The sequence below is a fragment of the Lynx canadensis genome, chromosome D2, assembly GCF_007474595.2.
Source record: "Lynx canadensis isolate LIC74 chromosome D2, mLynCan4.pri.v2, whole genome shotgun sequence".
Classification (NCBI taxonomy): domain Eukaryota; kingdom Metazoa; phylum Chordata; class Mammalia; order Carnivora; family Felidae; genus Lynx; species Lynx canadensis.
The window spans coordinates 67,477,661-67,502,528 of record NC_044313.2 but is presented as its reverse complement, the minus strand read 5'-3'; the positions used below and the strand labels follow the sequence as shown (position 1 = coordinate 67,502,528).

The following is a 24,868-nucleotide window of genomic DNA, read 5'->3' as shown; positions in this document are numbered from 1 at the left end:
TCTTGGTTAAGGAGATTATAGGGAATGCATTACACTGCTTTCTGGCCCTGCTGAAAACAGCTGACCAGTATCTAGTTAGTGCATATTTAGGGGTTGGGTCTTTCCTGTGCTCATGAATTCCTTAGACCATGTTATCTATGGAATATTTTATCTTGTTCTCCACCCTGCTTTCTGCATCTGCTCTTTGGTGGTCTTGGGAATGTCTTGTTTTTTGTGCACACTTTCTATAGATCTTACTGGCACATAGCCAAAGACATATTGTGCAATGTTCTCCCTATAATGTATGCTTAATATATACAGGAGCTGGAGATCATGTCGGGGAGATTTCCCTTAGCCTCCCTCTCATCTCTCTTGACTTGCATGGAGTCTTGAGTAATCTTTTCTGCTGAACCCACAATTGATGATAGGCTAAACCTGCGATTGGTGACCCCAATGTGATAAGCCGAACCTGCAATAGTTTTTTTAGCAAATAACTGAAAGAACAAAAATATTCTAGAAAATATGGAAAAAACAAATTATTTCAGAACCCAGCTAAAATGTTATAAGGAAGCATATTCTATACTTACCTCTGCCTTGGCAGTGCCTTATAATTGTTTATTTCCTTCTGTCAGACTTTATTGGGAGTGGGGGAATGTTGTGTCTTTTACCTAAGTTTGGGGCCTTGTACGTAGTTACGTAATCAGAAAAAAAAAGCTGTTTTCCCATGTCAAGATGAGAAGTTTGAACAGATGACCTGGAAAGTTCCTTTCAACCCTGAGAGACTAAGAAAAGGGAGTAGTGATAGTTGTTTACATACCACTTAAAAGTGGGCTTTTCCTTTGTTGCATCAAGGGCCAATGTTTCAAAGCTACAGAAAGCAGTTGACTCTCAGCTTAATATTACAGTGGTAAGAATTTTCTAACAAATATAGCTACCCAATAGAGGCTGTTTCAGAAGGAAATAATTGGAATATAAAAGCTGATCCTTATATACGTTTAGGTCTTCCCAATCTTTTTCATGTTATTGCCGACACAGAAAATGGTTATACAGCATATCGATCAATATCTCAAGGCATATTTGTCACACTTTCTCAGGACTTCGAAAGAACTAATCTAGTCTAACATCCTCATCTGCAATGAGGGAAAGTGAGTCTTAGGGAATGCTACATTTTCGGATCAAGACTTTAACGTTAATAATGGGAATAGAGTCTTTGCACGACTAATCAGCCAAAGTTTCCTCCCTACTAATTAAGCAGGGTTGGATGTCAGCGTTGAAGACTGGGTCTGGGATAGTTGCAGTGGAGGGGACGAGGGTCTAGTTCAGTATTGCTTTAAACGTGGTCCTATGACCACTGGCATCAGAAATTGTTAAACAATGAGGAACCTGTTGAAAACAGAGTCACGGGCCTCACAGATATACTGAATCAGGCACTGCAGCAAGTCCAGGAAATCTGCATTTTTAGGTTTGAAACGTGCCCCACTTCCCCCGCCCCATCAGTGTTTTGGATACTGAGCGTCAGTTGGGGCCTGAACTCAGCGGCTCTGCTGGTCGCGCAGCACCCGCCAGCTTGACCTCGGAGCAGCGCAGGCCGCACAGCTATCCCGCGTCCTCGCGGTAAAACTGTTACGTACTGGCCCTTTCGGTCGTCACAGGCGGACGCCAGCCAGCCTCGCACTGTCGCGGTGAGGTGGCCACAGTGCCTCCATCAGCCTCCAGGCCGGGCAGAGGAACCGAATGCGGAGGGGAGGGCCGGGGGCAGAGGTGGCTCAGCTGCGCCTCCTCTAGGCCAGAGCCCTCCGCAGGCAAGCCGGGCTGCGGTTTCCTTCTCCGCCCCCGAGCCCTCCTCCTTTGCAGCCCCACCCACCGGGAAGCTACTACGGCGCCTGCGTCAATTCTGCCCTGCCTAGTTCCCCGGCTACTGACCGGATGTTAGCCGATTTCCCATAGTGCCTTGCGAGTGGCGGGCATGAGAGTAAACTACAGAGGGTCACCAGCGGGTTCTGTTCGTCATTGTTGGAGTTCTGTTGTGCCGCGGGGGTGTAGGAAGGTGGCGCCTGGTCGCTGCCTTGTAAGTTGGTGCAATGGCGTTTTTCCGGGGCGTGTGGAGCGTGCTGAGTGCACTGGGAAAGTCCGGAGCGGACCTCTGCGCGGGCTGTGGAAGTCGGCTGCGCTCTCCCTTCAGGTAAGGACCTCTCGCCTGCACTTCAGGAGGCGGCACGGCTCAGGACGGTCTGGGTTGGAGTGTAGACGTTTTCGTACACTTTTTTGTGTCTCCTAGGTGGTCCGGGCCACCGTGGCGCTTTGAATCATGCCTCGACTTTGCGAAGGGGCTGGTGGTTTTGCGACCAGGCCTTATCCAGCAGTCTTACTTTCCGGCTACCCTCCACCTTTCCTCTTCCTTCCCGCCGCTCCGCGCTGTCCAACCTTGTAGCCCTCGTTCAGAGTTCTCTGCGAAGTCGCGCGCCAAAGAGTCTCTCTCCATCAGTAGAGGCGTTGAGGAGGCAGGGTCCAGGAGCTGAAGTGCTGATGCTTTCCTCCACTCTGCCCTTCTTAACAGGCATAGATGGAGCTTTGAGAGTTCAGTTTTGCAGGTCTTTTCTCTGGTTAGGACAGGGTTTTAAAAGTCAGTAACACCGTGCCATATATAGCATCCTGATGGCGTCTTTTTGGGGGGAATCTGTGTTCATCTAAAAGTGAATATTGACACTTAAATACTTGATATTGGTTATTTTCTTTATACGTAGTTTTGCATATGTACCGAGATGTTTTTCATCCACCGTGAATAGTTATCCAAAGAAGCCTCTGACTTCATACGTTCGATTTTCTAAAGAACAGCTACCCATATTTAAAGCTCAGAACCCAGGTAAGGAGTTTTGGAGCATTTACTGTTTTCTGATGTAATAAAGAAGCCACTAAACAGTTTTACTTCAAACTTGATTTGCACTTGGAAAGCGTCCAGTGACTGCGGAAACATAACCATTAACGTTTAGTGGTCTGTAAAGTATGACATTTTTTACCAAGTACAAATTCCTTATAAATAATTGAGCTAATGAAAGGTATTTTTATTTGTTTCTTATTACTATGTATATTTTATTGAGGTATAGTTGAAGCACAGTGTTACACTAGTTTCAGGTGTACAACATAGTGGTGACTGGACAACTGTATACATTATGCTATGCTGACCACAAGTGTAGCTACCATCAATCACCATACAAGACTGTTACAATACCATTGACTTTATCCTCCTGACTTACTCATTTAATGAAAAGTATTTTAAAAATAGCAGCATGTGGAGTGGAAGCACCCAGGGAAGAAGATGAAAAAGCTGAATTTTGGGGGTCTAGTCGCCATTGGCCTGGAGCACCATTGATGAATCATTTTATTACTTGCTTTAGCTCCTGCTTCAGGGAATTGTTAATGAAGTTGCAATGAAATAATAACTTATGTGGATGTGTTCTGTAAACTGTAAAGCTCTATACAAATTGCTGATTCCAAAAGGTTTTTCACTGGAAATCAGTTGACTTCCTGAAAAAAAAAAGATTTCCAGGTAGGATTTTTGTTGACTCCCTAGAAAGGCTGTGGGCCTTCATTTGTGATTATAGTAGTGTAAAGATAATAACTAAATTAAGAATAGTCAACTTTATGATTTCTAGAGCCCTTTCACAGGGTACTTGTGAAAACCAAATGAACTGTAATGAAAATTCCTACATTATAAAGAATTGGTTTAAGAGACATGTTTAAGAAGTACTCACATGTTTTAAAATATTGTAGTTCAAACTAAGTGGTTTGTTAAAATGCCACTCCAGTTAAGATGAGGAAGGAAATGGGGAATAATGACTTGATCAGTTAAGATGAGGAAGGAAATGGGGAATAATGATCAGTTAAGATGAGGAAGGAAATGGGGAATAATGAATTGATTTTAGAATAGCTTGTTGCAAGTAGTGTTTCTGTAACTGAAATACAAGGCAGTGTTACATGAATCAAGATTATATTTTATTGTTGAGTCAGGTTTTATGAACTTAATAATTCCTGAAAGATGGGAAAAAATTTTTTGTTTGAAATATGAAGTAAAAAGCTTGAAGACAGTGATTACCCAACTGCTTAAACTAATAATTTTGGGGGGGTATGTGACATATTTCTTAATTATTAGGTAACAGACTTTAACAATTCTGGATCAAGTATGAAATTAAAGAAAACCTAAATCGTTGTATTAAATTATATGTGGTATAGAGGTGTCTGTAATAAAACTTAGAGCTAAAGCTAGACTTCCTAGAAGTCTTTAGAAATTAATCCTGAGACATAAAATTGTGACTTTTTCATTTTATTTCAATCTATAGATGCGAAAAATTCAGAACTAATTAGAAAAATTGCCCAGCTATGGAGGGAACTTCCTGATTCAGAGAAAAAAGTAAGCATATTGGTTTTCAGTATTGCTGACCAGTTATTCTGCAGTTAAGAATAATAGTCATGTCCTTTAAGGGACTAGATGATTAAAAAGAATTTTTTAATATCTGTTACCTATAAAGGGACTTCATACTTTCTGATTCATAATGATTAGAAAATGGATGTATGGCAGTGGCAACAAAGGGTTGGCAATATCTGAAACTGAAGACTAGTTGTTAGACTCTCACCTTTGTTAACATTTTTATGAAAAAAACATGTTTTTAGTCCATATACATGTGATTCCAGAGCACATGTTTCACTTGGTGGTTCAGTCTGTCTTTTTATTTTTTTTTAATTTTTATTTATTTTTAATGTTTATTTTTTTTAAAATTTTTTTAATGTTTATTTATTTCTGAGACAGAGACAGAGCATGAGTAGGGGAGGGGCAGAGAGAGAGGGAGACACAGAATCAGAAGCAGGCTCCAGGCTCCGAGCTGTCAGCACAGAGCCCGATGTGGGGTTCGAACTCACAAGTTGTGAGATCATGACCTGAGCTGAAGTCGGACGCTCAACTGACTGAGCCACCCAGGTGCCCCTAGTCTGTCTTTATCTGAAGTCATGCAATTGTCTTTCCCTGGCGGGTGTGCTGTGTTTGATTTATCAGCAGTAATTTATTGACTTCATGTTTGGGTTTTTTATTTATAGATATATGAAGATGCTTACAGGGCAGACTGGCAGGCATACAAAGAAGAGATAAACAGAATTCAAGAACAGTTAACTCCAAGTCAGATTGTATCTTTGGAAAAAGAAATCCAGCAAAAACGTTTAAAAAAGAAAGCATTAATAAAAAAGAGAGTGAGTATCAGTGAAATATTTTTTTCCTTTGGCAAAGAACTGAAATTTATAGAACAATGAATATTGGGAGTTTTTCTTATTTTGATATATGTGGCTAAATGGTAGAATGTCATCAGGAGTACCCCAGTTAGGAAAAAATGGGATAACTCTTTTCTGCCACTAGGACCACTTGGCATTGAGTCTGTCTTGGAATCCCTTGTTACTACTTTTGAATGTATCCAAATTTAAGATATGTAGTTAGGACTAGAATGAAAGCTGAAGGAACAGAGTTATGAAACAGCCAAATCAGGAATAGCAAGAATCTTTGTGTCTGTGTCTTGTCTAGGATAACCTGCTGATTTGAATTGTTTTATAGGTAATGGTGAGTTTGATTATGGATGAGTTTCATTATGGATGTTGCCAAATAGACTGATTTCATTAACACATCAGGAAAAAATGCCTTTATTGTATCTAGTCAAATAAGAAGTCCTATAGGATGAACTACTTTTCCTCATTAAACACCCCACATGGTTCAGATTTGTAGTCTGGTCCCAGTTTAAGGTTATTAATCCACATAAATACTATTGCTTGAAAGACTACATTTTTCTGTAGGAACAGTATTAGGTATGAGATGGTCAGCTTGCTGGTCCAGTACGTATACTGTAGAAAATGGTCATCAGAGTTAAAACTATTTCTTTGAAAAAGTAAATTTGAGACTTTAATGTGAGATGACAACATATGTCTCCCTGACTCTTATTGAGCTCTCCTAGCACCAGAGTTCAGGACTCACCTATTTTAAGTCAGTAATCTAGATAGCAATCTAGTCTTCTGATCCAATTAGTAAAAAGGAGCTAGAAAAGACAATAGAAATACAGTGTCTGCATAGGGGTAAGTATTTGGAGGGCTGGGTACTGAAGTTTATTCTCCCTCCTTTATTCTCCCTTCCTTTTTCATGCACCCATCCAATGTAAGAGTGGAGAGACCAGAAATGAGGATTGGGCAGTAATACGGGATTTCCCTTTCATATATTTCTTTTTCTCTTTCTCCTCCTAGTATTCCCATTTTATGTTTGTTACACCTGTTCTAAGTTGTCCTATAGTCCTTGGATAGTCTTCAGTTTTTGGTTTATTTTCAGTCTTTGTTCTCTTTGTTTTGGATTTTTGAGGATTCTATTATTACATCCTTTAGCCCAGTGATTCTTTCTTCAGCCATGTCCAGTCTACTAATAAACCCATTAAAGACATTCTTCATTTCATTACAACATTCTTGTCCCTCTCCTCTCTCTCCTTCCTCTCCTTTCTCTCCTCTCTCTCTCTCTCTCTCTTTTTTTTAATAGGTGCCATATCCAGCTTGGAGCCCAGTCTCCTGAGCTGAGATTAAGAGTCAGATACTTAACTGACTGAGCCACCCAGGCACCTCTGTTACAGCATTTTTGATCTCTAACTTTTTTTGTTTTTTGGTTTTTTTGGTTACTTCTTGGGATTTCCATCTCCGAGTTTTACATTGCTAATCTGTTCTTACATGCAATCTGGAGCCTTTAGCATACTAATCTAGTTGTTTTAAATTCCCGGTCTGATAATTTCAACATCCCTCCCATATCTGGTTCTGATGCTTGCTTTGTCTCTTCATATTATGTTTTTTGCCTTTTAGTCTGCCTTGGAAGTTTGTTCTTGATTGATGGACATAATGTACTGAGTAAAAGGAACTGCTTTAAATAGGCCTTAGCAATGTGGTGGTGAGGTGTGGGGGTCAAGAAAAGCATTCTGTAGTCCTACAATTAGGTCCCGATCTTTTAGTGAGCCTATGCAACTGGTCTGTGAACTTCACAAGAGTTTCTCAGTTCACTCTTCCACACTCCCCCTCCCCATTAGGTGTGAGTCAGGATGACTAGAGTGTGCAGGAGTTGGGTGTTTTCCCTTCATGCAGGTAAGTTAGGCTCTGGTTAACTAGTTTCCCCTGAAGGCAGGCCTTGTTAATAGTTGAGTGCTCAGGCATTTCAAAATAGTTTCTTTTCCTCTCTTCCTTTCTTACAGAAGCAGGGGAAATATTTTTTCTGGTATTAATTGTGGAAATCTGGTTTAGCTCCTAGAAGTATATCACAATACTGTGAGGACTGTCTTTTTTTTTTTTTTTTTTAATTTAAGTTTATTTATTTTGAGAGGCCAAGAGAGCCAGCAGGGGAGAGGCAGAGAGAGAGAGAATCCCACACTATCATTGCAGAGCCCGATGCTGGGCTCAAACTCACTAATAGTGACCTGAGCTGAAACCAAGAGGCGGACGCTTAACTGACTGAGCCACCCAGGCGTCCTGTGAGGACATTCTTATGACTGGCTCCCCCTGAAGCCAGAACATCCAGCAATTCATTAATTACAGTAGAGGTTTTGGTACCCCAGCACTGGTTCCAGCAGGGGTTGCTTCGACTCCCTGTATTTACTTGTGTGTCTCTCCAGTCTAGGGGGCAGCAGTTTGAAACAAACTTCTCTCCCTTAGGGATCCAAGAGGGTTGTTGATTTTTCAGTCTGTTCAGCTGTATACTTATTGTTAGGAAAGGTGATGAATTCCAAGCTCTAGAAACAAAAGGGGAAACAGTTACGTTATGAAGTACCTGGAGTCTGCAGTAGTTTTATAGTAGTTCTGTGTCTGAGAAGTCCAGGAAGAATGAGGTTAATCACAGGGGCTGTAGTTTATTTATGAAATAAAATTGTGTTTGTTATTGACTTTAACCAAATTGCCATTAAAAACCACATAATTTCTGAATTACAAGTACTACTATCCAAATTCAAAAACTAAATAGAATAGTGCAGCATCCTTTATTCTCTGAAACTCAGAAACTAAACATTAAAAAAAATTTTTTTTAATGTTTTTATTTATGTTTGAGAGACAGAGTGTGAGTGGGTTAGGGGCAGAATGTGAGAGGGAGACACAGACTCTGAAGCAGTCTCTAGGCTCTGAGCTGTCAGCACAGAACCCGAACTCAAGAGCTGTGAGATCATGACCTGAGCTGAAGTCGAACACTTAACTGACTGAGCTACCTAGGTGCCCCTTGAAACTAAACTAACTTAAGCAGTAAGGGATACATGTATTTGCTATTTCTTGCCTCCTCTGTCCTTTGGTACCTAGTTAAAAGAATTGAATTTAACACATCTGTTGAAGTTTAAAAGTTGAGAAGATACCAAGGAAGGAAATGAAATGAGAGATTATTAAACAGATACTCTAGTGTTTATGAGTTGTGGTAGAGGCATATAGTGGCTGGGAGATGGTAGTGTTCTGGAAGGATGAAACTGAAACTGTTTTAACCTTTAAAAAAGATTTTGTACCTAAGTGCTCAGTTATTCACTTCATGGAGACCATGAAAATAATATGTAAGGGAAAAGTTTTTTTTTTTAAATTTTTTTTTTTTCAACGTTTATTTATTTTTGGGACAGAGAGAGACAGAGCATGAACGGGGGAGGGGCAGAGAGAGAGGGAGACACAGAATCAGAAGCAGGCTCCAGGCTCTGAGCCATCAGCCCAGAGCCCGACGCGGGGCTCGAACTCACGGACCGCGAGATCGTGACCTGGCTGAAGTCGGACGCTTAACCGACTGCGCCACCCAGGCGCCCCATGTAAGGGAAAAGTTTTTATATGGAAAATAACTCCTAAAACCTTTTACAATTTTCAAAACTTAGTGCTATCACAAAAATAATTCTGATCCCGAGTGAGTAGTCATTTTGTATATACAAATAATCATAACATTCACTTATAGGAACTTCCTGTAATGCATAGTAGTGAATAAAGTTTCTGTAGGTAAAGTCTTACAGAAGTTAAAACTATATCTAACTTCCATTTTTGTTACTCAGGAGTTAACAATGCTTGGAAAACCGAAAAGACCTCGCTCAGCTTACAACATTTATATAGCTGAAAGGTTCCAGGAACATAAGGATGGTACATCACAGGTAAAACAGAATTAGATTTGTTTTTTAAATTTTTGTTTTGATTTTTAAAATATTTAGACAGAAAATTGTAGGGGTGTCATCTGTTAGGATGTGAAGAAAAGTAGTAAATTATTATAAATAAGTACTTTATACAAATAATGCCCTCTTGTATCTTTTAAAGGAAAACACATTTTCTTGCCACATACAATTTGAGTACTTAGCGGCCAATATATATATTGTCAGCTTTTTAAAATTTAAAATAATAACATTTTCAAATTTATAGGGGTGTTAAAGTTCTGGAGACTTCTTATCAGTCAGTCCTGGGACTGTTTTACCATCACTGGGAAAGAATGAGAGTGGGATTATAATACTTTGTACTGGGATTTGAGTATAACCTTGCTTCATATTATATCCTTTAATAAAATTTTGGTTATGCCCATGAGAATGTATTACGCCCATGAGTATCACCATATGAATATGTCAAAGAAGAAAAGAAGTGTGTCATTCCTGCTGTGGCTTATTCTTTCCTTATTTCCTTGTTAGAAGCTCCAAATTGGCAATTGTATTTTTCCTTTTATAATATGATAGGGTAAGAAGAGCATACGTTCAGATCTCTAACTTTTGTCAATCTGAGATGAAGGTTTTTGCCACTGTGCCACATTTTGGGTTATTAGGATCGGTAGTTCATTTCATAAGTCCTGTTTGACACTTGATTAAATAATATGTATATGTGATATGGTCTTCCCTGGCTGTATACTTTCATTTATTTACTCCTTGGGATTTTAAAATTGTTTCTATGGCCTTAAATTACTAAAAATATATGCTTGTTTATTTTTTTAGTTGGAATTTTCTCAGTCACTAAATGACTTTGGATTTAGTTTTCTTATCAGTGTAAAAAGGTTATATGCTAGAGAATGCTCCTAAATCAGTGGTTCTCAACTCGACTGCACCTTGGAATCACCTAGAAAGCTTAATGGCTGAGGGACCCTATCTCAGGATATTAAAATTAATGCAACTATCATTTTTATTCATTTAAAAAATATTGGGTATATATCCTTATAGTTAAAAGAATCAAAATAAGACTTGTTATAAAAGATAACCAGTTTTCACAGCCCTGTCATATAAGTGAATACCTTTCATTGTTAGCTCATTCTTGTGCTGTTTATCTTCATATCTGTAAATAACAGCCTTATATTGTTACTTCTTGATTTTTTTTCAATTTTCAGCATTACCTATATTTTAGGCATTATCTCCCATTATTTAAGATGAGCATTTATTACTTTCTCATCCCACTGTTCATGTTTCCATTTTCCTGCCTCCCAGTATACTTACAATTTTGGTTAGAGAAGTATCGAGTATGATATTTGCTATGCCATTTGCTATGACTATTTTTTTTTTAATTGCAAAACTTTCACTGAAGTTCAGTATGTCTTATGTTTTTGTTTCCTTAGTTTTTTTTATGTATTATCAGTAATTTAGCCCCAAACCCTTAAATATCTACCAGCTTTCAGTGCATTTAGATGCATTAGCTATTCTGTCAGTTTCAATCTGGAACCTCTGTTTTGTTCCACTTTGGTTGTAGCCTTTTATTGCTAGTGCACAGTTGACATTCATCTTTGTGGTGGTTTTGCCTCTGCTGTTGTCTTTCTTGGTTTACTGATTTTATTATAGCAGCATCTCCCCAGTGAGAGTACATGGAAGATCAGTTTTTTTAATTTTGCTTGTCTGAAAATAATCTCTAACCTTATATTTGCTTGATAGTTTGGGCATAGAATTCTAGGCATAGAATCTAGAGATCATGTTCTTTCAGAATTTTAAAAATATTGCTTCTTTGTCTTGTTAATAGCTTTTGAGAAGTATAAAGCCATTTTGATTATTGGTCCTTTGAATGTGATCTGGTTTCTTTTTTCTTCTCTCCCCTCCCTCCCCACCTTCCCCGCTGTGTTCTCTTTAAGACCTCATACTTGTTTTTGTGTCTTCTGAGCTGGTCCTCTCATTTTCTTTTCTGTATTGTTTTTCTCTTAACCTTTTTTGCTTTTCTTTCTGGGATACTGTATACATACATTTTTACTTAATCTCCTTGTTTCCAGTGTGGTACCACTGGCCCCAACTGTACCTGGTATCCACAGAGTAGCTCTATTTTACCCTTTTGAGGGGATAAGTCCTAGAATCTGCCCATGGTGGGGATTTAATCTCTTTTTCAAGAGAATTTCAGTCAGTCTTACTGTTTTAAGCACACCTTTCACCATCGTTTTCTACCTATCTGGTGCTGCCAATTCCTGAGCTGCTTGAGAATTCTGCATTGTAAATTGGTTTGCTTTATGGCTTTCCCCAGTACCAGGTTGGGAATCTGCCTTCTTGGTTAGGTAAGTCAGTTACCATTTCTCCACCTACTTTTTAGCTGCTAAAATTTTGTGTTGGTAGTTTCCTCTCCTGTTGTCTTTGTCCATGTGGGTTTATGCCTTAAAAAATGTTGTTTATTCATTTACTTAAAAAAAATAAACAATAGAAATTTATTGTTCACAGTTCTGGAGGCTGGGAAGTCCAAGATCAAGGCACTGTCATGGTTGTCTGCTAGTGAGGTCCCTCTTGGTTCATAGCTGGTACCATCTCACGGTGTCCTCACATGGTGGAAGGGCTTATTTAATGAGTTTTAGGAAGGAGCAAAACTAAACATCTTTCCATCTCTTTAATTTTCTTTAATGAATTACTTTATTAAGGTGAAAGATCAGATTTTTTTATGCATGCAACTTTATAAATTATTGTTGAACTCAGTGAATACAAAAGTTTATGGATTAAATATAAGGAAAAAGCTTAGCTATGAAAGATTGAAGCAATTCCTTCCAGAGCTAAGAGAGCAATTATTTAGTGAGTAAATGTCCCTGAATATATTAGATGTGTTTATAAAGGTAAGTATTAAAGTGTTCCAAAACATGATGGTTATGTAGTCTCAGATACTGTCTATATCTCTATTTTTGTTGGTAGGATAAAATACAGAGTTCTGGTCAGAACAGTAAAGTTCATTATTCTCACTCTGCTTCTGTTTAAAATCACTGATGACTTCCTCTTAGATTTAAATAGATTCTTTTCAGACCATTTCCCTCCCTTCTTCACACTTGCCTTCTCCGACCCCTCTGCCCCTCATTCTCCACCCACCCATTTATTGCCTCAGTCTCTGCTTTCTGGGAGCAACAGCACATACTGTGTGAGGTGTGCTGACTCTCCTCTCTAACTCTCCTCCATCCCTGGGTTTCCTGCATCCTTTAATTTTATAAATGAAGAACCAAGCCTAAGAGAGGTAATAATGACTTTTTCCAGGTCGTATAATTTAAGTTCAGCTAAGTAGAATTAAGGACCAGTGTTGTATTGTTCCTATGAGTATGCCTGAATACTTAGGTACAAATTTTAGAATAAAACGTTAAGATACAGGGAAGAAATAAAACATTTAAGTCTTTGAAGTTAGTCTATCATAGGAATATAGTTGAATATAAGTATTGTTCAATCAAAAAAGATACATCTGCACAGCAAAGGAAACCATTAACAAAGTGAAAAAGCAACCTACTGAATGAGGGGAAAGATTTGAAAATCATATATATGAAAAGGGGTTAATATCTAAAATATATAAAGAACTTGTACAACTCAGTAGCAAAAAAACAAGCTGACTTAAAAAATGGGAGAGAATCTGAATACACATTTTTCCAAAGAAGACAATACAGATGACTAACATGTACATAAAAAGGTTTTCAGCATCAGTAATCAGGCAAATGCAAACCTAATGAGATATCACCTCATATCTGTTAGAATGGCTGTTATCAAAAAGATAAGAAAATAACAGGTGGTGGCAAAGATGCTGAGAAAAGGGAATTGCTGTGCATATGTTGATGGGAATGTAGATTGCAGCTCACTGTAGAAAATGGTATGGAGTTTCCTCAAAAAGTTAATAGAATTGCCATATGATCCTGCAGTTCTACTTCTGGATATTTATCCAAAGGAAACAAAAACACTAACTTGAAAAGATATCTGCACTCCCATGTTCATTGGGCATTATTTACAGTAATCAAGATGTGGAAGCTATCCAACTGTCCATTGATGGATGATGGATAAAGAAACTGGTGTGCATGCATTATTCAGCCATCAAAAAGAATGAAAATTTTGCTATTTGCAGCAACATGGATGGTCCTTGAGAGCATTAGGCTAAATGAAATAAGTCAGAAATAGACAAATAACTGTATGATCTCTCTTATATGTGGAATCTTGAAAACAACAACAAAACAACCAAGTTCATAAATAGAATGGATTGGTGGTTGCTAGAGGTTGGGGTTGGGATGCAGAATGGGTGAGAATGGTCAAAGTGTACCAGTTTCTAATTTTAAATAAGTAAGTCCTGAAGATACATTGTACAGCATGGTGACTGTAGGGGTGCCTGGGTGGCTTCATCGGTTGAGCATACTACTCTTGATTTTGGCTCAGGGTCGTGAGGTGAGCTCCGTGCTGAGCGTGGAGCCTGCTTAAGATTCTCGTCTCTTCCTCCCCCACTCACGTGTGTGCACACGCTCTCTCTCTCCTCTCTCCCTCTAAAAAACAACGACATGGTGACTATAGTTAAAAATAATATATTGCACTTTTGAGGGGCACCTGGGTGGCTCAGTTGGTTGAGCATCTGACTTTGGCTCAGTCATGATCTTGTGGTTTGTGAGTTCAAGCCCCACGTGTGCTGACAGCTCAGAGCCTGAAGTCTGCTTCAGATTCTGTGTCTCCCTCTCTCTCGGCCCCACCCCTGCTTGTGCTGTGTCTCTCTCTGTCTTTCAAAAATGAATAAACATAAAAAATTTTTTTTTTAAATGACATATTACACTTTTGAAAGTTGCCTGGAGTAAATCTTAAAACTTCTTGTCACAAAAAAAAATTTTGTAACTATGTATTGTGACAGATTAGTTAACTAGACTTAGGGTGGTGATCATTTCACAGGATATACAAATGATGAATCAAGTTTACACCTGAAATTAATAATGTCATATGTTGATTATATATCAATAAAAAAGGATAATATCTACATCCTATTCACTTTTTGTATGTTTTAAGTTTAATAGTTCTTATTTAGAAAGATGGGGCTCCTGGGTGGCTCAGTCGGTTGAGCGTCTGACTTCAGCTCAGGTCATGATCTCGCCGTTGACGAGTTTGGGCCCCGCGTTGGGCTCTGTGCTTACAGCTCAGAGCCTGGAGCCTGCTTCAGATTCTGTGTCTCCCTCTCTCTCTGCCTTTCCCACGTTCATGCTCTGTCTCTCTCTGTCTCAAAAATAAAGATAAACATTAAAAAAATTTTTTTGTTTTTTTTTTTTTTAGAAAGAAAGGTAAGGAGCCCCTGGGTGGCTCAGTCAGTTAAGCATCTGACTCTGGCTCAGGTCATGAGCTCATGGCTCGTGGGTTTGAGCCCTGCTTCAGGCTCTGTGCTGACAGTTTGGAGCCTGGAGCCTGCTTCAGATTCTGTGTCTCCATCTCTCTGCCCTCCCCCACTTGTCATCTGTCTCTCTCTCTCAAAAATAAAGAAACATTAAAAAAATTTTTTAAAAAAGGGAGGTAAGGAATTGATAAGACTTTGCCTGTGATTCTCGATATCAGATTTTATTATTGGAATCAAGAATTAAAAAAGATCTTTCTTTAACCACTGAAGTCTCTGTATCTGGTACTTAAACATATGTGTTTTACAGGTAAAGCTGAAGACTATAAATGAAAACTGGAAAAATCTCTCCAGTTCTCAAAAGCAAGTAAGTAGTATGGTTTTAGTCTCAAGTGTCTAGTTGGAATATCTGTGAGAGAATATATTAGGGCAAGGCTTTATTCATGTGAAAACAACTTTATATCACTAGTATCACAAAGTATTTTAAAATTATTTTTATATCTTTAGGACCAGTTCAGCTTTTTTCTTTTCGTAGTTTTTAACTACAAATAAAAAACAATGTCACTCATAACTTAAAGTGTTCACTCGATCCAGTGACAATCTCACCTTGTCTCAGCTCCTTTCCCACATCCCAAACCCTGAAATTGTAACAACTTAATTATCTTTATCTCAGCCTTTTTCTCATCTTTTGTATCAAAAAAAAATTCCTTCCTTAGTCCCCCATTATACATGTAGAATAATAGGTGATTTCTAGAGTATATGGAAGCATTCCAGAAATTAATTGTAAAGATTCTTCTAAAAGAAATTATTTTAACAGTTACACTTTTTCTCAGGTGTATATTCAACTTGCTAATGATGATAAAATTCGTTATTATAATGAAATGAAATCTTGGGAAGAACAGATGCTTGAAGTTGGACGAAATGATCTTCTACGTCGCACAGTAAAGCACCAAGCAAAAAATGGCATTGAAGAGTATTAAAATAGAAGATTGAGTTATGTTCATAATGGATAGACACAAGAAACCAATTAGGTCTCCATATCTGATGCTGTTGAAAATTAGAAAGGATAAAGTTGGTGAACATTTTATATTTAATTCCTTTTTCTTTAGCCCATGGACTTCTGCCAGTTCAATACATTTTGTATTAGTATCTTGCTTTGGAAAACCCAAACAGATAAAAAGTTCATGTGAAATTTACTTTGTGTTAAGGAACTACTGAGAATTACAATAATCCATGAAATGCAGTAGTGAATCATTTTACCTTTGATAAAGGTAAATCAGACTGTGAAGTTTTTCTTACTTGATGACTGGAAAGAGTATTCTTGTTTCCTTATATATATATGGAGGCAGGAGTTTCATATTCAAAAGTGCCCCAAATTGTAGAAGTCATGGTGTTTTATGATACAGTTGTACATGTTTAAAAGAGGGGTGCCTGGGTGGCTCAGTCGGTTTTACATCTGATCTTGGTTTCGGCTCGGGTCATGGTCTCACAGTTCATGAGTTTGAGCCCTGCATCCGGCTTTGCTCTGATGGTGTGGAGCCTGTTTGGGATTCTCGCCCTCCGCCCCCCACCCCCCGCCCCCGCCCTTCCCTCACCTGTTCTCTCTCTCTGACCCTCCCCGCTCGTACCCTCTCTCTTTCTCTCTCTCTCAAAATAAAAGAGCACCCAGTACTCATCTATGTAAATGCCAATTCCTAGGTATAATTCATATATTCAGAATTGATAGTTGTACTTGCAAGGAATTGCTGGTTTCAGTTGCAACTTTTTATAAAAGGGATGGAGAGATTTATAAACGTTTTCCTTATTGCCTTGTTTCCTAAAGTAAAAACCAAGAAATTGTGTACCAAATCTATGCATATTGTTTTATATTGCATAGAATAAAAATTTTAAATGTTTCCTAATTATATGTTTTAGGGTGAAAGATTCATTTTGCAAAAATTTTTCCTGTCTTCTTTTTTAAGTAGGGATATGTATTCTGAATTATTTTCTCTGTCTCACATGAGTGTATTTATCCAGGAAGTAGACAACTTGTCTAGTATAAGTTTTAAAATGAGAGATCTAAAAAACAAAAGTCTCCAATGTTTTTAGACTTGGAATTTAAACATTTTGTGTAACATATAAAAGCCCATATAAGGTATAGCCAACTCTGGTCTGTGGGCCAAATCCAGCCCAATGCCTGCTTTTCATGGCCTGTGGGCTAAGGATTGTGTTTACAGTTTTAAGTGGTTAAAAACAATTTTTCAAAACACACAAAAATTAAAAGAGATTTGGTGTCCATAAATGAAATTTTATTGGAACACAGTTGTACTTACTCTTTTCCTCATGGTTTATGGCTACTTTTGTGGAACAGTGTTGAATAGTTATTTCAGAGACTGTGTAGCCTGCCTAAAGCCTGCCTAAAATATTTACTATCTGACCCTTTACAAAGAAAGTTTGTCAACCTGTGGCCTTTAGTATAGACTAGTGTGACTAGTGTTCTATGTGTAAACTACTAGTGTCCAGTGTATAATTGTTAGTAATAGTTCTATAAAACTCTTTTCAGAGGTTGTTTTAGAATCTTTGTCACCATTATCTTAAGAGGAAAGAAGTCAAATCACTGAAGAAGCTGAGCAAAGTTGCTCCACAGTGTTAGCAAGGAAAATACTCTTTAGTTTCAAATTATATTAGTATAATAAAAAAGGTCCATATAGTGCGGGATGAGATTCTTTCAAATTATTTGTTATGGCTTAGTAAAAGCTTCATGAGCTTTCCAGTTAGTATATACCACATACCTTATCAACTTTTAGCATTTGTTTATCCTCTCTGGGGAGTCAAGCAAAGGTTTTCAAAATCTATACCACCTTTTGATTAAAATCATTCATCTTTCACCATCAGTTCACAGGAACAGGATAACTCAAAATTTATATGCACTTAATTTTATGCTAAATATGGAGAAAAATTGTAGCTTCTAAATCTCCAGAAAAACTCTGAAGATTTTTGTAGTTTCTATATAGAAAATCAGTACAAAGTCATGAAAAGATAACTTGTATATAATAAGCTTGACAAAAGTAGGGACTGAAGAGAAAAATAGAACTTAAGAGGAAGAATAAGATTTAAACATATAAAGTTGGGTGTTTTCAAAGTTTCCCCTGTGGTTACAAATACAGGATGGTCTGCCATTAGTTAAATGGATATGCCATGAAAAAAAAATAGATATAGCGTGATTCTGAGGCTAGAAGGATTTGGGGAAAGAAGAGGAGGTACACTACTAGTGTCTATCAGTCTTTATTATTAGGGTTTCCAGGAAAGAATTAAGCCCTCATTCCCTGTGGCATCTAGAAAGGTACTGATTATGTACCATCTTGAGAATGGAGAAAGTCATCAGTGAAATAATTTACTGTGTTCTGTGCTTCACATGAGCCCAAGGAGCACATACGAGTCCGTGTTGATAGTACAATATTCATTGTAGAATGGGTAAGATAGAGAAATGAATTTTGTAAATATCTGCCTGGACAAATGTAGTACAAAACATATCTTCACAATTACCTTCTGGGCGCTTTTAACATTTAACTACCTACGTATGGTATTTTATACAGAACACATTCAAATCATATCTTTCCAAGTATATTGGGAAATCCAGTATCCGGTAAGTTCTCAAGTAGTTACACTCTCATATTGGAAAAAGAAGTATGAAACAGTGGCTAGAGCCGAACCACATTATGATAATACTTTATTGGGTATTGATAAAGTTGGGTATCATTATAAAATAATGATAATTTATTGGGTTTTCTTCATTTCTAAAAGAATGTTACTGTTAATACTTTAAATATTGGAATATCTGAGTCCACACCTTAATAAACTTCAGTACATGCGGAAGACTGGAATGCCATATACCAAATGCAATCTAGATTCACAGTATACACAGTTTCTGTTATAACTTTTAATTTTTTTTTATTTTTAGAGAAGGAGAGAGCAAGTGGGGGAGGGGGAGAGAAAGAGGGACAGAGGATCCGAAGTGGGCTCTTTGCTCACAGCAGACAGCCCCATGCGGGTCTCAAGCTCACAAACCGTGAGATCATGCGTGACCTGAGTCGAAGTCGGGCGCTTAACCAACTGAGCGACCCAAGTGCCCCACAAAGTTTCTATTATAAAGAACAGGCTCTTACTGGTCAATAACCAGTGGCCACTCATATAAAAAGCCTTACTTTTGGGGCTTTTCTTAAGTTGCCCTAACAAAGTATTTGCTGTAGGAGGTATAGAAAGTGCTAGAGGGAAAGATGCTGAAGAAATGAAACAAAGTAGTGTTCATGCTGTTCTAAGCAGTTAGTCATAAAGAGATTTTTGTACTTTTGTTCATTGGAGTACCAATGTTGGGTTCTTGAAATAATTTGATGACAGGAGAGGGGGCGGTGTGATTACTTTCTGACATTTACTTAAAGGATATTGTGTGCACATTCAGCCTACTATAATTGTGTAGTTTTGCTATTGTTTTTGGCTAACTCCTTTTTTGGAAATGCCATTTTAGAAGATAAGCCATATGTTTTTATAATGGCTCTAAATGTGTATATTTAATTTGTAAATTAAAAAGGTATTACTATAAGTGGATTTAAAGTAACCAGAAAATTTTGATTTTTTTCTGACATTTGCTGCACCTAAAATTAATCACCACCAGGTTGTGCTAAAACAGCAGGAAGTTTTAGTATAGTTAACTGATGGTATCCATTATTTCTCTTAATGATATCAATATTCACTTTAAGAAAATTCTCTTCCTTACTTTTTTATTCTCTACCACTCTTTTCTTCATAGCACCAAGCTCTTACAGACAAATTTGAAAATGTTATTAAGCACAGATTCTGTGTGTTTTGCAATTTTAAAGCAGTAATATTCTTTTCTAAATTGAAGCTTTGGAAAGAATAAGAAAATAAACATTTATTATTTTGAATTTGTAAAACTCCAAACAGAAAGTAAAATTATACAAAGCTGCTATTATCAGTCTCTCACATTTTTCACAAATAGAATACTTCTGACAATTGATTAAATCATTGATTGCATTTAATGGAAAATACATAAAATGCAAAACCTTTTTCTAATACATTTAAAATATTAAAAAAATTTACTGGATAAGGATCTAAATACTAAAATTGACCCTAAACAAGAATTTTGAATAAGCTAAACATTTTTCTCACAACATCATTTGAAATATTTTATATAAAATGGTTTCTGATTTACATATGTGATGTACAAGAAGATACTTGAGTTAATTCTTTTTTGCTGAATTTAGAATTTATCCAATTTCATTTCTCCTCCCGCCCCAAATCATGTATAAAATATGGACAGAAGGAAGGGACTGCATGGTTTTGACACAGCGACCTTTTATTATACAGGCTGCCAACTACCAGCCTTCACATTAGAAAACTTGATTTGGTTGTACCCATCTCAAGGTCCTGTTTAAATTACTTGTTTAAACTGGAAATTTACTGCATTGAATTGGGTGGGATTAACGATGAGAGGAGGGATCCAAATTTGTTTATTAATCCTTCAGAAATTATTGAAGCACTATGAGCATTTTCTATGAGTTTTGGATTTTTTTTTTTTCCTCATTCACCCATCAGAACAGGACCTTAGTAGTTGTGTAACTAAGGTTTATACCCTGACTACAAGACTACTTAGGTGGGGGGAGTGGAGATTTGTTAAAAACATAGCAGTTTTCTCTTAATTTTGACATTAATAAGTCTGATTATGTGTAAGCTTAGTATCAAATATAAATTAGACCTAAACAACTCAGGACATTTCCCCAAAAGTTATCTCCATCCTCAGTTTTTACTTTTGCAAAGCTCCTACTTGTCCTCTGTAACAAGAGCCTGAATGACAATTTGACTGAATGGTGAGATGTCATAACCTTTAGCTAATACTATTACTGACAGTATTATCTTGGATTCAGATGTGAAGTGTTCGTTTTTAAATGGAAAATGGGAATTGATTGTTGATGGACTTTGTTTTTATTTAAATTCTAATTGGTTAACATGTAGAGTAATACTTTTTTCAGGAGTAGAATTTAGTGATCAATCACATATAACACAAGAGCCCTCCTTAATACCCATCACCCATCTGGCCCATTCTGCCTAACTTCCTCCATCAACCCTCAGTTTGCGTATGAGTCGGGAGAGGGACAGAGAGAGGGAGATACAGAATCCCAAGCAGGCTCCAGGCTCCAAGCTGTCAGCACAGAGCCCGACCTGGGGCTTGAACTCAGGAACTGTGAGATCATGACCTGACCTAAAGTAGGACACTTAACTGACTGAGCCACCCAGGCACTCCTGTTTTCTATAGTTTAAGAGCCTCTTACGGTTTGTTTCTCTCTCTCGCATTTGTTTTTCTTCCCCTTCCCATATGTTCATCTGTTTTGTTAAATTCCACACACGAGTGAAATCATATGGTATTTGCCTTTCTCTGACTTCTTTCACTTAGCATAATAAACTCTAGCTCCATCCACGTCATTGCAAATGGCAAGATTTCATTCCTTTTGATGGCTGAGTAATATTCCATTGTACATATATAGCACATCTTTATCCATCAGTTGATGGACATTTGGGCTCTTTGCATACTTTGGCTATTGTTGATAATGCTTCTATATAATCAGGGTACATGTACCCTTTTGAATCAGTATTTTTTAATCCTTTGGGTAGATACCTAGTAGTGCAATTGCTGGGTTGTAGAATAGTTCCATTTTTAACTTTCTGAGGAACCTCCATACTGTTTTCCAGAGTGGCTGCACCAGTTTGCATTCCCACCAACAGTAAAAGAGAATTCCCCTTTCTCTGCAACCTTGTCAACATTTGTTTCTTGTGTTTTAGCCATTCTGACAAGTGTGAGGTGGTATCTCATCATGGTTTTGATTTGTATTTCCCTGATGATGAGTGATGTTGAACAGTTTCATGTGTCTGTTAGCCTTCTGGATGTCTTTTTTAGAAAACTGTGTATTCATGTCTTCCACCCATTTCTTAACTGGATTATTTGTTTTTTGGGTGTTGAGTTTTATAAGTTCCTTATAGATTTTGGATACTAACCCTTTATCAAGTAAGCCATTTGGAAATTCTTCTCCCATTCCATAGGCTACGTTTTAGTTTTGTTGATTGTTACCTATGCTATGCAGAAGATTTTATCTTGACGAAGTCTCAATAGTTCATTTTTGCATGTTTCCCTTGCCTCCAGCGACTTGTGTAGTAAGACGTTGCTATGGCTGAGGTCAAACAATTTGCTGCCTGTGTTCTCTAGGATTTTGATGGTTTCCTGTCTCACATTTAGGTATTTCATCCATTTGGAACTTATTTTTGGGTATGGTGTCACAAAGTGGTCCAATTTCATTCATCTGCATGTTGCTGTCCAGTCTTCCCAATACCATTTGTTGAAGAGACTCTTTTTTTTTTTCCATTGGATATTCTTTCCTACTTTGTCAAAGATTAGTTGAACATATAGTTGTGGGTTCATTTCTGAGTTTTCTATTTTGTTCCATTGATTTATGTGTCTGTTTTTATGCCAATACCATACTGTCTTAATGACTACAACTTTGTAATGTATCTTGAAGTCCGGAATTGTGATGCCTCCAGTTTCGCTTTTCTTTTTCAGGATTACTGTGGCTACTTGGGGTCTTTTGTGTTTTCCATACAAATTTTAGGGTTATTTGTTCTAGCTCTGAGAAAAATGCTAGTTGTATTTTGATAGGGATTGCATTAAATGTATAGATTGCTTTGGGTAGTATAGACATTTTAACAATATTTTTTCTTACAGTCCATGAGCATGGAATGTTTTCCTGTTTCTGTGTCCTCTTCAATTTCTTTCATAAGTGTTCTATAGTTTTCGGAGTGTAGATCTTTTACTTCTTTGGTTAGGTTTATTCTGAGGTATCTATGGTATTTGGAGCAATTTTAAATGGGATCGATACCTTGATTTCTTTTTCTGCTGCTTCATTATTGGTGTATAGAAATGTAATAGATTTTTGTACGCTATTTTTATTTCTGCATCTTTACTGAATTCATGTATCTGTTCTAGCAATTTTTGGGTGGAGTCTTTTGGGTTTTCTACAGAGTATCATATTGCCTGCAAAGAGTGAAAGTTTGACTTCTTCCTTGCCATGTTGGAGGCCTTTTGGTTTTGTTGTTGTTGTTTGATTGCTGAGGCTAAGACTTCCAACACTATATTAAATGGTAATGGTAAGAGTGGACATCCTGTCTGTTCCTGAAGTTAGGAGAAAAGCTCTCCATTTTTTCCTGTTGTGGATATTACCTGTGGTCCTTTCATATATGGCCTTTATGGTGTTGAGGTATGTTCCATCTATCCCTACTTTGTTGAGGGTTTTTATCAAGAATACATGCTGTATTTTGGTCAAATGCTTTTTCTCCATCTATTGAGAGAATCATATTGTTTTTATCCTTTTTTTTTTTTAATGTGGTGTATCACAATGATTGATTTGCAAATATTGAACAACCTCTGCAGCCCAGGAATAAATACCACTTGATTGTGGTGAATATTTCTTTTAATGTATTGTTGAATTCGATTTGCTAGTATCTTGTTGAGAAATTTTGCATCCATGTTCATCAGAGATATTGGCCTTTTTAGTGAGTTCTTTGTTTTTGGAATCAAGGTAATGCTGGCCCCATAAAATGAAATAGGAAGTTTTCCTTCCATTTCTATTTTCTGGAACAGTTTGAGAAGAATAGGTATTAATTCATCTTTAAATGTCTGGTAGAATTCCTCTGGGAAGCCATCAGCTTGGACTTTTGTTTGTTGGGAGGTTTTTGCTTTCTGATTCAATTGCTTTGCTGGTTATAGTTCCGTTCAAATTTTCTATTTCTTCCTATTTCAGTTATGGTAGTTTGTATATTTGTAGGAATTTGTCCATTTCTTCTAGATTGCCCAGTTTGTTGGCATATAATTTTTTATCATATTCTCTTATAATTGTTTGGATTTCTGTGATGTTGGTTGTGATCTCCTCTTTCATTTGGGATATTTATTTATTTGGGTCTCTTTTTGATAGTCTGGCTAGCAGTTTCTCAATTTTGTTAATTTTTTCAAAGAACCAGCTCTTAGTTTTTTTATCTGTCCTACTGTTTTTGTTTGTTTATTTGTTAGTTTCTGTATCATTGATTTCTGTTCTAATGTTTATTATTTTCTGTATTCTGCTGGTTTAAGGCTTTATTTGCTGTTCTTTTTTCAGCTCTTTAAGGTGTAAGGTTAGGTTGTATATCTGAGACCTTTCTTCCTTCTTTAGGAAGGCCTGGATTGCTATATATTTTCCTCTTATGATCCCCTTTGCTGCATCCCAGAGGTTTTGGGTTGTGTTTTCATTTTTATTGGCTTCCATGTACTTTTTAATTTCCTCTTTAATTTCTTGGTTAAACCATTCTTTCTTTAATAGGATGTTCTTTAATCTCCCAAGTATTCGTGGTCTTTCCACCAATCTTTCCAAATTTTTTCTTGTGGTTGATTTCAGGTTTCATAGTGTTGTGGTCTGAAAACATGCATGGTATGATCTCAATCTTTTTGTACATGTTGAAGGCTGATTTGTGTCCCAGTATGTGAGCTATTCTGGATAATGTTCCATGTGCACTTGAGAAGAATGTGTATTCTGCTGCTTTTGGATGAAATGTTCTGAATATATCTGTTAAGTCCATCTAGTCCAGTATGTCATTCAAAATCATCGTTTCCTTGCTGATTTTCTGCTTATATGATCTGTCCATTGTTGTAAGTGAGGTATTGAAGTCCCCTACTATTATGGTATTATTATCAGTGAGTTTCTTTATGTTTGTGATTAATGGATTTATATATTTGGGTGTTCTCATGTTTGGGGCACAGATGTTTACAATTTTAGATCTTGGTGGATAGACCCCTTAATTATGACATTATGGCCTTCTTCATCTCTTTTTACAGTCTTTTGTTTAAAATCTAGTTTTTCTGGGAGCGCCTGGGTGGCTCAGTCAGTTAAGCATCCGACTTTGGCTCAGGTCATGATCTCACGGTTTGTGAGTTCAAGCCCCACCTTGGGCTCTGTGCTGACAGCTCAGAGCTTGGAGCCTGCTTTGGATTCTATGTCTCCCTCTCTCTCTCTATCCTACCTCGCTCATGTTCTGTCTCTCTCAAAAATAAATAAACATTAAAAAAATTTTGAAATCTAGTTTGTCTGATATAAGTACTGCTCTTCTAGCTTTCTTTTGACGTCCATTACCATGGTAGATGGTTCTCCATCCCTTTACTTTCAATCTGCAGGTGACTTTAGGTCTAAAATGAGTCTCTTGTAGGGAGCATATAGATTTGGTCTTTTTTTTTTTTTTTTTTTTAATCCATTCTGATACCCTATGTCTTTTGATTGGAGCATTTAGTTCAT

General features: G+C 37.2%; 1 protein-coding gene across 3 annotated transcripts; it reads left to right on the top strand.

Moving 5' to 3' along the window:
• Window positions 1–1,904: 1,904 nt before the first annotated feature.
• Window positions 1,905–18,363, top strand: TFAM (transcription factor A, mitochondrial). 3 transcript variants are annotated; one of them, XR_004344238.1, is made up of 8 exons: window positions 1,915–2,161; window positions 2,724–2,842; window positions 4,317–4,387; window positions 5,068–5,217; window positions 9,036–9,131; window positions 14,819–14,875; window positions 15,342–17,381; window positions 17,569–18,363. XR_004344238.1 is itself a non-coding variant. In XM_030334988.2 (7 exons), the coding sequence occupies exons 1-7, from the start codon at window positions 2,061–2,063 to the stop codon at window positions 15,486–15,488; spliced, it is 741 nt and encodes a 246-aa protein (XP_030190848.1). In that variant the 5' UTR covers window positions 1,915–2,060; the 3' UTR covers window positions 15,489–18,363. The 3 variants fall into 3 exon arrangements, 2 of the variants coding, with proteins under 2 accessions (XP_030190849.1, XP_030190848.1); XM_030334988.2 differs by having other exon boundaries at window positions 15,342–18,363; XM_030334989.1 differs by lacking the exons at window positions 2,724–2,842; window positions 4,317–4,387; window positions 17,569–18,363 and having other exon boundaries at window positions 1,905–2,161; window positions 15,342–15,595.
• The last annotated feature ends 6,505 nt before the right edge of the window (window positions 18,364–24,868 follow it).

Coding starts and splice junctions, on each gene's coding strand:
- TFAM (XM_030334988.2), top strand. CDS start 2,061: ATGGCGTTTTTCCGGGGCGTGTGGAGCGTGCTGAGTGCACTGGGAAAG. Junction 4,388..5,067: donor TTCCTGATTCAGAGAAAAAA/GTAAGCATATTG, acceptor TTTTATTTATAG/ATATATGAAGATGCTTACAG. Junction 5,218..9,035: donor AAGCATTAATAAAAAAGAGA/GTGAGTATCAGT, acceptor TTTGTTACTCAG/GAGTTAACAATGCTTGGAAA.